The following is a 12986-nucleotide window of genomic DNA, read 5'->3' as shown; positions in this document are numbered from 1 at the left end:
TCTGCAGCAGGGAATTGCAGACCTCATTTCACCTATCCCAGCTGCTCCGCCCCTTGGCCAATAGCTGATGCTTCTGTGTTTCACCAATCCCTTTTGGTATCGGGGGAGACCTGCGTCACGATTGGTCTGGACTTTTCTTCCCTTCCCATTTCCCCCGTACGATTCGCCGGCAATGGCGGAAGTGTATCAGGCTCCTCCAATCGGCGCAAGGATGGGAGAGCAGGGGCGGGGTTTTTGCGCTGAGGTGAACTCCTCCTGTCTCCCAGGCAACTCCCCTCCCCTCCCCTTTCCCCTACGTCCTCCTGCTTCCCCGACCTAGTCCTCTGGGCGGAAACGGCGGCCGAGCTTGGCCAATGGGAAGCTGGTGGGCGGAGGCAGCTCTGCGCGACGTAAACTTGGCCCAATAGGGACAGGGAATAGGCGGGGCGACTGCGGTGACGACCAATAGGTGCTGTGAGACGCGGGGGCGGGCGCCCAATGAGGGGGCGTCGACGCAGCCCGCCTGCCTGTCTGCCGCGGTCCCTCCCTTTCTCCCTCAGCGCCGAGGAGAGGAGCGTCCGGTGGTCCCGGCCCCGGCTCCGGCTCCGGCTCCGGCTCCGCCCCCGCCCCCGTCCCCCAGCCCTCCCGGTCCGGCCCCGGAGCCCGGGGGCCCCGCCGCCATCATGCCGGCCGTGTCCAAGGGTGACGGCATGCGGGGCCTGGCCGTGTTCATCTCGGACATCCGCAACTGTGAGCGGGGCGGGGGCGGGGGCGGGGCCTGGGGCGGGGCCACGCACGGGTCGGTCCCTACTCCAGAGGCTGCTGAGGCTCCCTAGTGCTGCAGGCGCCCCTCCCCGGCCTTGGTAGAGTCATGCCACCCTCAGCTGATCAGGCCCCAGAGAAGAGACCACCCCCCCCATCATCTAGGCCAGCCCCTTATTGTAGGGAGGAGAGTGAGGACTAGCCCAAGGTCACCCAGGTAGAGAGGAGCATTAGAACCCAGGTCCTCCGCCTGCCTGGAGCGGGGGCGTTGTAGGGGGCAGGGCCTGGGGACTGATGGGGGGCACAGGTGGGCGGGGGCATGGAGGGAGGGGAAAGAAGCAGCACCTAACTGTGTGCCAGGCCCTGCGCTGAAGTAGAGACGGGGCCTGCCCTTGGGGAGCTTATAGTCTAACAGGATAACTAGGGAGTAGTTACCAGGAGGGCACCTTGAAGGAGATGCCGGACCCCAGCTGGAGGCCCGGGGTCGCTGGACGGGAGAGGAGGGGCCTGGGATGCCGCACGGGGTTTGTGTTCGCTCCTGGAGGCCGTGGGGAGTATTGGGGGCAGCCGTGACAGGGATGCCGGGGTCACACCTTGGGGGCTGAAGATGGGGGGTGGAGACCCCAGGCAGGCAGCTGCTGATGGAGCCAGGGGCTGAGGGCTTGGCACCGTACTGGACATGGGGCGGGGGGCATGAGTTCAGTTTTGGACATAGTTTAAGATGTCTGCTGGATATATGGTTCAAGCCTCATGACAATCTCGGTTGGTAGGTGCTTTCTTTACTGTTGAATAAACTGAGGCAGGCAATGTCGTGGGTCACACAGCTAGTAAAATGTCTGAGGCTGGATTTGAACTCAAGCTTAGTGCTCAGATCTGTGGGTCAGGCAGGGGAAGAGAGAGAAGCCAGGGTAAGGAGCCTGGCAGCTCTGAGAGGGAAGGAAGACCAGGAGGGAGAATGACTGGGAGTACCCACATTCAGGAAGGATGGAGAGCGTGCGAGTGTGAAGAGGGAGCCATGTCGAGTCCTGCCTTTTGGCTAAAAAAAATCTCACTGGAATAGCCCTCTGCGAGGCCATGTGTAACGTGGGAGCCCAGGACTGGGAATGGCAGGGTCTGGCCTGCTCAGACCCACCCGGAGTCACCTGTCTCCTCCAGAGGCCAGCCAGGAATTGGGCCTGGGAGCACAAGGGAGCTGTGGCTAGGAGCTCCCAGGGAGGCTGGCCAGCTGGGGAGCAGACTGCCTTGGGGGTGCTGGGGGGTGCTCGGGGAGGCTTTAGAACCTCCAGCCAAACCAACAATCACTGGTGCCAGGCATTGGACATACAAAGCCTCAGACACTAGCTGTGTGACCCAGGGCATTGCCTGCCTCAGAGACGAAAAAGGCTTCCTGCCCTCATGGGCCCCACGTTCACGGAGGTTGTATTCACTATGGACCAGTTTAAAAAAACAACAGTGATTTTGGTGTGGGATGTAATAACCGGGTAACCGGGAAAGTCCTGACCTATGAGGATGCTTTGAATGGCATCTCCAAGGGTGCCAGGAGTCTGAGGAGGGAAAGCCTTTTGGGCCTGAGGAATAGTCTGGATAAAGGCTTAGAGGGGAGACAGCGTATTGTGCATCGGGGGAAGGGAAGAAGGCTGTATAGAGCTCCTACTGTGTACTGAGGGCAGCTAGGTGGTGCAGTAGATAGAGCACCAGGCCTGGAGTCAGGAAGACCTGAGTTCAGATGTGGCCTCCTACACTAGCTTTGTGACCCTGAGCAAGTCACTTCACCCTGTTTGCCTCAGTTTCCTCATCTGTCAAATGAGCTGGAGAAGGACCTGGCAAACCACTCTAGTATCTGCCAAGAAGACTCCACATGGGGTCATGGAGAATCAGACGTGACAGAAACAACTGAACAGCACCACTGCGTGCTAAGTATTGTGCTGAGCGCTTTTCAAATATCATCTTATTTGATCCTCCTGATCGACCTGGGAGGTCGGTGCTCTTGTTATCCCCATTTTGCAGAAGAGGAAACTGAGGCAGAGGTGAAGCGACTTGCGCAGAGTCGCAGAGCTAGGATGTGTCTGAGGCCAGATTTGGACTCAGGTCATCCTGACTCCAGGCCTGTTGGGCTGGGATGTAGAGGGCAGGATGGCTGGGAAGAGGGAGTGTGCTAGACAGTCTGGGGGCTCGGAGGGGAGGACAGACTGTGAAGAGGAGACTCTGACCCTCTGACCTTGGGCAGGTCCCTGTTGCAGGTCGTGGTTTTCCCTTCTCTTCAGTGAGGGACGTGGAGGATGCCCTTGAGCGTCCCTTCCACTCAGGCGGCGTGTCACCCCAGGATGGGGTCTAGGGAGGTCCTAGGGCGGGAGGGGGAATATTTCAGGCCTGGATCTCCACCCCCTCTCCCCAGGTAAGAGCAAAGAGGCAGAGATTAAGAGGATCAACAAGGAGCTGGCCAACATCCGGTCCAAGTTCAAAGGTGAGTGGGAGGGGCTGGGGCGGTGGGGCCAAGGCTGGCTCCCCACCCCCACCCGTACTCCATCCTGGCCTGCGTCCACATGTGGTCCGTCCTCTCCTCCCAGGGGACAAGGCCCTGGATGGGTACAGCAAGAAGAAGTATGTCTGCAAGCTGCTCTTCATCTTCCTCCTGGGCCACGACATCGACTTCGGCCACATGGAGGCTGTGAACCTGCTCAGTTCCAACAAGTACACGGAGAAGCAGATTGTGAGTGGGGCTGAGCACGGGGGGGGGGGGGTGGTTTGGGGCGGGGGCGAGGCCCCGGCTGAGGCACCCCCTCGGGCTCCTTGGACCAGGGCTACCTGTTCATCTCGGTGCTGGTGAACTCCACGTCGGAGCTGATACGTCTCATCAACAACGGAGTCAAGAATGACCTGACCAGCCGGAACCCCACCTTCATGTGCCTGGCCCTGCACTGCATCGCCAACGTGGGCAGCCGCGAGATGGGCGAGGCCTTCGCTGCCGACATCCCCCGGATCCTGGTGGCAGGGTGAGGGGGCGGGCGGGGGTGGCGGTCGGGACTGGCTGCAGGGGGGGCAGGCGTGGTGGAACGGGGCGACCCCTGAGCCCTGTCCGCCCCAGGGACAGCATGGACAGCGTCAAGCAGAGTGCCGCCCTGTGCCTGCTGCGCCTGTACAAGGCCTCGCCCGACCTCGTGCCCATGGGCGAGTGGACGGCCCGTGTGGTACACCTCCTCAATGACCAGCACATGGTGAGGCGCCTGGAGCCCTGGGGTGGGCGGTGGGGGGCTCGGGAGTGGGGCCCGGGGCCTCAGTCCTGACCTGCTCCCCCGCCCACAGGGCGTGGTCACTGCTGCTGTCAGCCTCATCACTTGCCTCTGCAAGAAGAACCCTGAGGACTTCAAGACTTGTGTCTCTTTGGCTGTGTCGAGGCTGAGCCGGGTGAGCGGGCCGGTGGGCTGCGTCTTCTCTCTGCTTCTGCTTCTCCCCCTGTCTGCCTGCCTGCCGCTGCCCCTACTCCCCTCTCAGTGCTCTGTCTCCTCTGCCTTGGTTTCCTCCTCCTGTTTCACAAGCACCTGGTCACCAGGGAGGCTTTGTGGCCTGCCCCAGGCCAGCCTAAAGTCAAGGGCCTCAAGAGAGAGGACAGCTCAGCTGGCCTGCTGCAGACCATTCCAGACCCTACCATCCAGTCTTGGATTCTTAGGGGGCAGGTGATAACCCTCTTGTCAATGTGCTCTGCCACCCTAAAAATCCTCCACACACGTGAGTGGTGCACATTGTTGGTTGTGGTGGTGTGAGGGAAGGAGGCTGGAAAATACAGTCCCAGCAGACCTGGTATGTAGGCCCAGCCCACTGTGGGCAGTGTGGGATCTAGAACTGCCAAGCTGTGGGGGCATCGCCAGAGAGCCGGGGGCGGGGGGGGAGCCATGCCCGGACCACCACTGGGCCAGAGGTGGGCGCAGTCATGGGCAAAAGCCAGCTGCTGAACTTTCCCGCTGCACCCGCACATTCCCCCTCTCCTAGGGACCAGTCTGACACTCCCCTCCCCAGAGGCCCTGCCTCAGTGGGCCCAGCAAGAGTTTGGTTCTGAAAATGGCAGCGTTCAAGTGAGTATTTGAACCCGGGTCAGGGGAGGAGCACAGGAAAGCTGGAGGCGTAGCTCCCCTCTCCCCCACGGCCTTCTCTCTATCTCTCTGTCTCCCTTTCTCTTTCTGTCCCTCTCCCTTCCTTCCTCTCCCTCCTTGCCTCTCCCTCCCTCTTCCCTTCTACCCCACCTCATCTGTCTCTTCCCCTCCCTCCTCCTCCTTCCTTCCTGCCATCTCTCTCCCCTTTCCTCTCTTCCCCTCCCCCTGTCTCTCCATCTTCCCTGCCATCTCTTCTCCTCCATCTACCATCTCTCTCTCTCTTTCCCCTTTTCTCTCTCTTCCTCCCACTCTCTCCCCACTGCCATCTCATCTCTGTCCTCCCCTTCCCCCATGCCCCCCAGATCGTCTCCTCAGCCTCCACAGACCTCCAGGACTACACCTACTACTTTGTCCCCGCTCCGTGGTTGTCTGTGAAGCTGCTCCGTTTACTGCAGTGTTATGCACCACCAGGTAGGCCCTGTTCCTGGAAAGTTCTGGAAGGTTCCGGAGCAGCCTAGGCCTCGTCCTTGTAGTTGGGCCCCTGCGTCCCCACGTTAAGGGCTTCTTCTTTTCCCTGGGCCTGCAGGTGGCCAGGCCACTGGAGGAGAGGAGGATGGGGATGAAAAGGCTCGGGCAGCCCTCTTGGGGCCGAGCCTACCTGTCCAGTGGGAAGCCTTCAGGGCCTCAGTGGGTCGTGGGGTGTAGTCCTTCGAGGCCATGCTTGGGGGGGGGGCTGGGGCTGGACTGGGCCAGGCAGTGACCCTTCCCTGTCTCCTCTGGGCCCCAGAGGATGCCGCAGTGAAGGGGCGGCTGGTGGAGTGTCTGGAAACAGTCCTGAACAAGGCCCAGGAACCCCCCAAGTCAAAGAAGGTGCAGCATTCCAATGCCAAGAACGCCGTCCTCTTCGAGACCATCAGCCTCATAATCCACTATGACAGGTCTGGGGGCTGCCCAGGCTTGGGGCTGGGGAAGGCCTGGCCGGGATGAACCGTCACCCTCACCTGTCTCCCTGATGCATAGTGAGCCCAACCTCCTGGTGCGGGCCTGCAACCAGCTGGGCCAGTTCCTCCAGCACCGTGAGACCAACCTGCGTTACCTGGCCCTAGAGAGCATGTGCACGCTGGCCAGCTCCGAGTTTTCCCATGAGGCCGTCAAGACCCACATCGACACGGTCATCAACGCCCTTAAGGTACTGCCCCCAGTTCTGCCGGCCTCCACCCCACCCTGGCTCCCTGTCATTTCCTGCCCCTCAGCCCTCACCATCTCCCCATCTGCCCCAGACGGAGCGTGATGTCAGTGTGAGACAGCGGGCGGCTGACCTCCTCTACGCCATGTGTGACCGAAGCAACGCCAAGCAGATTGTGTCGGAGATGTTGCGCTACTTGGAGACGGCCGACTACGCCATCCGGGAGGAGATTGTGAGCTGGCTCCCTGGCCCAGCGGGGACCCCGGGGGCTGGAGGCCAGGGAGGGGGCTGCCTCACCCACAGGGTGCCTTGCCTCATCCTCGCCAGGTGCTGAAGGTGGCGATCCTGGCTGAGAAGTATGCGGTGGATTATAGCTGGTATGTGGACACCATCCTCAACCTGATCCGCATTGCGGGCGACTATGTGAGTGAGGAGGTGTGGTACCGCGTGCTCCAGATTGTCACCAACCGGGACGACGTGCAGGGCTACGCGGCCAAGACTGTCTTTGAGGTCAGGCCCTTCTGCTCTGTCTCCTCCTGTGCCCCTTTCCTCCCCCCGCCCCCACATGTCCCCTGCCCCCTGTCCCCAAAGGTCATGCCGTCCGCCCCTCCCTTCCTCAGGCCCTCCAGGCACCGGCCTGCCATGAGAACATGGTGAAGGTTGGCGGCTACATCCTCGGAGAGTTTGGGAACCTCATTGCTGGAGACCCGCGCTCCAGGTGAGGGCTGCCGGGCCCTTGGGTGGGGCGGGGTGGAAGGGTGCAAGCTTGAGGACCGGCGGTGCCAGTGGCCTCATGCCCTGTGCCCACACAGCCCCCCGGTGCAGTTCTCACTGCTGCATTCCAAGTTCCATCTGTGCAGCGTGGCCACGAGGGCACTGCTGCTCTCCACCTACATCAAGTTCATCAACCTGTTCCCTGAGACCAAGGCCACCATCCAGGCGGTGCTGCGGGCGGGCTCCCAGCTGCGCAATGCCGACGTGGAGCTGCAGCAGCGCGCAGTCGAGTACCTTACCCTCAGCTCCATCGCCAGCACTGACGTCCTGGTCAGTGGGGCCACAGCCCGGCCGCCAGCGGCCTCTGTCCTCGGTTTCGAGATGAGGGGGTGGTGCTGGGGTTCGGGGTTTGGGCCTGGCCTGGGGCTCCCATCCAGCCTCCCTGGAGTAATGCTCCTCTTTGCCACCCCACTCCCAGGCCACAGTACTGGAAGAGATGCCTCCTTTCCCAGAGAGGGAGTCATCCATCCTCGCCAAGCTCAAGCGGAAGAAGGGCCCCGGGGCGGCCAGCACCCTGGATGATGGGCGCAGGGAGCCGGGGCCTGGGGGTGACGTGAATGGGGGTGTGGAACCGGCCCCCAGTACTGGGGTAGGAGCCAGAGGAGAGGTAGGGGAGGTGGGTGGGCCACCCTGCCCCCCAGCCGCACTACATGGGCGCCTTCTCTTTGCAGTCTACACCCTCGCCCTCTGCTGACCTCCTGGGGCTGCGGGCGGCCCCTCCCCCTGCAGCCCCCCCAGCACCTCCCAGTGCCGGCAGCCTCCTGGTGGATGTGTTCTCTGACAGCCCCACGGGGGGCCCACCCAGCCTGGGGCCCAGCCCTGAGGAGGCCTTCCTCAGGTACTTGGGGCCCCTGGCCCAGCCCTCCTCTGGAGCCTTCCACGCGGCCCCTCTCTGGGTGCCCTTTCTGTTGTCTGAGTCCTAGGCCCTTCCTCTCTGGCTCCCTCTGTCCTTCCCTCCCGGCGTCGTCAGTCTTGTGCTCAGCCTGCTCTCCTCTCTCTGCCTTGCTGCCTCCCTGGGATTGGCTGCCTGCCCTGTCCTTCTCCCGTGTCTGTCCTGGGATTGGATGGCCCAGTGAGCTGGAGCCCCCAGCCCCTGAGAGCCCTAGGGCCTTACTGGCCGACCAGGCTCCAGCTGCTGAGTAAGGGGGAGGGGGCCGGAGACCTGGGGGCCTGCGGGGTGGGCACGGGGAAGGGGCCTGGAGGGGCTGGGGTACTGGGGGCTGAGGAGGAGGCCCTGGGAGGAGGGGAGCCTGAATGTAGGGGAGCCCTGTGTACTTTGTTTTTGTCTTTTCTGGGGAAGCATCTCTCTTCCTCTTCCCTGCCTTATCTCTTCTCTTTCCCACCAGCCCAGCTGCTGAGGACCCCGGCATCCCCATCCCCGAGGCTGACGAGCTTCTGCACAAGTGAGTGCGGGGGGCTGTGGGGAGGCAGGGCCGGGGCCCAGAGCTCAGGCCGGCCCTCACTCAGGCCGGCCCCGTGTGTTCACAGGTTCGTGTGCAAGAACAGCGGGGTCCTCTTTGAGAACGCTTTGCTGCAGATCGGGGTCAAGTCTGAGTTCCGGCAGAACCTGGGTGTGTAAGCCTGAGAAGGGGTGGGTGTTTGGGAGGGGGCGGTCAGGGAGGGCAGCAGTCCCTCTGAGCCGGGCTCAGAGGCCCCTTCTCTTCCCAGGACGCATGTATCTCTTCTATGGAAACAAGACCTCGGTGCAGTTCCAGAACTTCTGTCCCACTGTTACTCACCCTGGGGACCTCCAGTCTCATATCCTCCTCAAGACTGCAGTCCTGATTCCAGGCTCCCCACCTCTCCCTTGCCCTGCCCTGCTGGGTGACAGCTCCCCCCCCCCCCGTAGTCCCCGCCACCCGCTCAGGTTTCCTTCCTTGACGCCTCTGGGTGCACAGCTGGTGGTACAGACCAAGCGGGTGCCGGGCCAGGTGGATGGGGGTGCACAGGTGCAGCAGGTCCTCAACATTGAGTGTCTGAGGGACTTCCTCACACCCCCTTTGTTGACTGTGCGTTTCAGGTGAGGGGCTGGGCCAGCTGGGGTGGGGGCAGAGAGCTCTGGGGACAGGGCTGGGCTGGGTGCACAGGCGGACGAGGCCTGCACAGCCAGGGGCCTCCTTTGCCTTCCTCCTGTCCAGGTACGGGGGTGCTCCTCAAGCCCTCACTCTCAAGCTCCCGGTGACAATCAACAAGTTTTTCCAGCCCACTGAGATGGCTGCCCAGGCCTTCTTCCAGCGCTGGAAGCAGCTGAGCCTGTGAGGGGCTGCTGAGGGGCTGGGGTGGGGATTGTGGGTGGGAAGTGGGTGCAGCCCCACCTGGGGCTCAGCCTGTTTGCTGTCTGTCTTGTCATTTCCAGCCCCCAACAGGAGGCCCAGAAAATCTTCCAAGCCAATCACCCTATGGATTCTGAGGTGACCAAGGCCAAGGTGAGGGAGCAGGGTCCCCCGGGGTCAGGGGTCAGGGATCTGGGAGCCGCCCTGCCTTTCCTTTCTTTGCATTCGCAGCTCCTGGGCTTTGGCTCAGCCCTGCTGGACAACGTGGACCCAAACCCAGAGAACTATGTGGGTGCTGGGATCGTGCAGACCAAAGCCCTGCAGGTGGGCTGCCTGCTGCGGCTCGAGCCCAACGCCCAGGCCCAGGTGGGAGAGGGTGTGTGTGTGTGTGGGGGGGGCGCTCCCAGTCCCGCGGCTCACCCCCGTCCCTGACCCCTGCTCCTTGTCTCCTGGCCCCAGATGTACCGCCTGACTCTCCGGACCAGCAAGGAGAGTGTATCTCGTCACCTGTGTGAGCTGTTGGCTGAGCAGTTCTGACCTTGGACCGTGGGCACCCCTGCCCGGAGAAGGGATGGGGGTGGGGCCAGTGTGGCAAAGGGCTCAGCTCTCTGGGAGTCTGGGCCAGGGGCCCCAGGGCACCTGGAATCAGAGGCGGCCTCCAGGTGGCAGAGCCTGGCCCCCTGGCCAAGGCCTTCCCCTTTGCCCTTTTGTATCTATTTTTTGATCTGCTGCTGTTTACAGTGTCGGGGCCCCCTTCCCTAAAGCACAGAGGGGAGGGGGCTCGGGCTGTCCCCTCCTCTGCCCTGCCCCTAGCCCACTGTGTATTAATGCGAGTGAATAAAGAGAAGAGACGCTGGGACGGTGGCAGGTCTGGGCACTTTATTGGGGCTTAGAGGACTGGCGTAAGAGCATGCAGGGTCCGAGTGGCCAGACCCCGCAGGGCATATGTCGGGCTCTGGGGACTCACCAGCAGCAGGAGGCGGCGGGGCCCTGCCTGCACTGCCACCAGCCTGAGCCCAGCCCCAGGGTCCTGTAGGCCCTGTGGCCCCTCCGCAGCTACCCCAGACACCACATAGCAGGCCCGTGGAACCTCCGTGGGGCATCCCTGCTCCTCGGCCTTTTCTTCTGAGGAGAAAAGGGAAAAAGCTGGCTAGGGATCTGGGGCTCCCCCCTCCTCTGCCCTCCCTGCAAAGCCTTGGGCCTGGCTGACCTGGGGGGAAATGGGTGGCAGTGACCAGCACGTAGAAAGAGCGTAGGAGGCGCCGGCGGATCCTGGGAGAAGGACCTAGTGGGGAGAAGGACCTCGAAGCTGCCTCCCTGTCCCACTTCTCCCCCCAGTCCCCTCCCACACTATGATTGGTCACCCCATGACTCGCCTTCCTCTCCGCCAAGGTCCACTGCGAAGAGGCCACGTCTCTGCTCTAGGTGCAGGAGGAGGAGCCTGGCGGGGGAGACCCTGTTAACCTCGTGGTCTTGGGGCATGGGCTTAAGTCATCCAGGTCCTGGCTCCCGTCCCACTTACCCTAGAATACCAGGGTGCAGGGGGAAGCCTGCAGGAATCCCCCGAGGTGCGAGGGCCACGCAGGCCCTCAGTGGCTCAAGCACAGGCTGCCACCAGCGTTCTAAGACCTAGGGCAGGATTTAGGGGAGAGGCCAGGGTCAAGGCCTGCGTAACACTGGCGTGGGACCGCTAGGTGACCATGGGCCAGTGGCTCACCTGAGGCTCCACCTGGCTCAGAGGTGGCTGAGGTCCACACAGCACACACAGCTCCAGGCCAGGTAGCAGCATCAGCGTCAGGAGCCGGTGAGGCACCTAATAAAGGGGCAGCTTAGGGGATGAGGGGAAAAACCCCCAGGCCCTTTCCCTGTGCCTACCCTGCTACTCACTCACCGTGGGGCTCCCATGGGGCAAATAAACAGGGTAATCACGAGCAGCCTGGAATGGGAGGGTGCCCACAAGCCAGGGCAGCAGCACTGCCTCTGGTGCCCCAAGGCGCCACCAACCCTCCGTCCCCACAACCACCCGGCCGCCTGCTACCAGGCTGGCGAAGACACTGCCCATCTCCTCGGCGAAGCCTGCCAGGGCCTCCTGAAGGAGAAAGGCTGAGATCAGCTGGGCCCGGTCCAGCCCAGCCCTCCCCTCCCCTCCCTCTCTCCCTGTCATCCCCAACCTGCAGCAGCGGCCCGTCTGCAGGGACGATGCAGTCCACGCACTGAGTCAGGTCCCCGGCCAGCTCCGAGTCCACCAGCAGGCTGTCGATGAGGCCATAGGCGGCCTGGGGAGAGAAGGGCCAGGCGGAGCCTCGGGTGCCAGCTCCCCGCCCGATCCCGGCCCTCCTGCGGCCCCAGCCCCCGGCTCACCCTCAGGTCCTTCTTCAGCCTCTCCACGTTACGGATTTTGGTCAACTCTTCAAGGCCAACCAGCAGGACCTAGGGACAGATAGTGTGGGGGCCTGGACACCCGGGCCGTAGGACAGGGGCACGGCGGGAGAGGAGGGGTCCGCACCCGCTGTTCCCCTCTCACCATGGCCCCAAACACCAGCTCCAGCAAGCGCTCCAGTCTGAGCTCCGCACACCCCAGCTCCGAAGACAGCACGATGAGGGTGACGCTGGAAGAGGGAAGGGTCAGGCGGGCGTCAGGACCCTGCAACCGCAAAATGCAGCCCCTGCCCTTGGTGCCGGTGTTTGTTACAAACGGGGAAACTGAGGCGCGCTGGGCGGGCACCGGCCACCAGCCAGCTCACCCGGGGGCAGCCGCCCCCATCCATCCCCCCCGACACGGGGCTCCTGGCCCGGCTCACCTGTCGTGGAAAGTCTTCCAGACCACGACCGAGTCCTCTGTGCGCGCGGAGCGCAGCGTCACGTCCAGGTTCTGGCCGAACATGTGCACGCCATTGAGGGAGCCGATGATGGAAAAGGGCAGCTGGGAAAAGGGGTACGGGGTCAGGACGGGAGCCGGGTGCCTGTGAGAACTACAGCTCCCGGCAGGCCCAGCGCCTGGGGCCGGCGTCACCAAGCCCAGTGCGCGCAGCCCCTGCCGGGAGCTGTAGTTCTCTCCCCCTCCCCCACGCCTTCCCGCTGCCGCCAGGGACCGCACCTGCTGCCGGGAGGGGGCGCCTCCGCGGCTGCTCCGGCTGAATAGAGGGACTCCGCTGGAGGCGGCGAGGCAGAGCAAGTGCACGGCGCCCGCGGCACCCTCCTCCGCCATGCCGGCCCCTCGGGGCGGCCGAGGGGTCCCGTGGGGACCGGCCAAGCGCGCTGCAGCCCACGGGGACGACGTTGTCTGCTTAGCTCCAGAGAGCGGCCCCGCTTCCTCCCGGTGGCCGGAAGAGCGCGAGCCCCTGTCTAAGATGGCGGCGATCCGGTCCCGTTCAGCTTTCCCCTGTCAGAAGTGTGTGCGCCCGGCGGTGGTCTCAGGACGATGGTGCCCTCTTCGGTTCGCAGGCAGCTCCGCTTCCGCCCACCGGCAGGAAGTGCGCGCGCCCCGAACAAAGATGGCGGTGGCCGGGATTCGTAGGGCCGAGCGTCCTGCTGTCCCGACTGACTCCGGAGTCACTTGCTCTGCCGGGAGCTGAGCTCCCTCCCTGGTTGTCGCAGTGCTGCTTCAGAGATGGCGGCTGCTGAAGGGGTTGCCGTGGCAACCCCCCTCGTTTTCGCGGTGCTGGTGACGTCAGCGGCGTCCAAAACAGCTCCTTCCTTCTGGCTGGCAGCGCCGGGTCTGGCGGAGGGCCCCACGCTGCTTCCGCGCCTCTGGCTTCTTGTTGTCCCTGTTTACACTTTTTAAAAACAGAAATGGCTGCTGTACTTTGGCAAAAGCTTTTTCTGCATGGATTGATGTCGTCGGATGATTTGGGTTGATTTTCTTACTAATATGGTTAAGTGTATAATTTTCCCAATATGAAAGCAACCCTGAATCCCCCCTTA

At 63.1% G+C, this 12986-nt stretch overlaps 2 protein-coding genes across 6 annotated transcripts; one reads left to right on the top strand and one right to left on the bottom strand.

Moving 5' to 3' along the window:
- Positions 1-499: 499 nt before the first annotated feature.
- On the top strand, positions 500-9926 carry AP2A1 (adaptor related protein complex 2 subunit alpha 1). 2 transcript variants are annotated; one of them, XM_078145971.1, is made up of 23 exons: positions 500-729; positions 3137-3205; positions 3309-3451; positions 3541-3734; positions 3827-3956; positions 4045-4146; positions 5192-5300; positions 5617-5767; positions 5850-6018; positions 6110-6247; positions 6343-6525; positions 6636-6733; positions 6828-7059; positions 7208-7378; positions 7461-7627; positions 8136-8192; positions 8278-8360; positions 8458-8548; positions 8687-8809; positions 8928-9044; positions 9146-9215; positions 9313-9428; positions 9522-9926. In XM_078145971.1, the coding sequence occupies exons 1-23, from the start codon at positions 663-665 to the stop codon at positions 9532-9534; spliced, it is 2793 nt and encodes a 930-aa protein (XP_078002097.1). In that variant the 5' UTR covers positions 500-662; the 3' UTR covers positions 9535-9926. The 2 variants fall into 2 exon arrangements, with proteins under 2 accessions (XP_078002097.1, XP_078002096.1); XM_078145970.1 differs by having other exon boundaries at positions 501-729; positions 9294-9428.
- FUZ (fuzzy planar cell polarity protein) lies at positions 9920-12910 on the bottom strand. 4 transcript variants are annotated; one of them, XM_021003475.2, is made up of 11 exons: positions 12160-12910; positions 11864-11985; positions 11587-11671; positions 11424-11492; positions 11234-11338; positions 10954-11151; positions 10780-10875; positions 10585-10691; positions 10439-10503; positions 10273-10347; positions 9920-10184 (listed from the first exon to the last, which is right to left on the bottom strand). In XM_021003475.2, exons 1-11 carry the CDS (start codon positions 12268-12270, stop codon positions 9952-9954), a joined length of 1266 nt encoding a protein of 421 aa, XP_020859134.1. In that variant the 5' UTR covers positions 12271-12910; the 3' UTR covers positions 9920-9951. The 4 variants fall into 4 exon arrangements, with proteins under 4 accessions (XP_020859134.1, XP_020859133.1, XP_020859135.1 ...); XM_021003474.2 differs by having other exon boundaries at positions 9920-10187; positions 12160-12909; XM_021003476.2 differs by having other exon boundaries at positions 9920-10187; positions 11101-11151; positions 12160-12909.
- Positions 12911-12986: the final 76 nt, after the last annotated feature.

This window comes from Phascolarctos cinereus, unplaced genomic scaffold (assembly GCF_003287225.1).
Source record: "Phascolarctos cinereus isolate Bilbo 61053 unplaced genomic scaffold, phaCin_HiC Scaffold_726;HRSCAF=1367, whole genome shotgun sequence".
Classification (NCBI taxonomy): domain Eukaryota; kingdom Metazoa; phylum Chordata; class Mammalia; order Diprotodontia; family Phascolarctidae; genus Phascolarctos; species Phascolarctos cinereus.
This window is presented reverse-complemented; position numbering and strand designations above follow the sequence as displayed.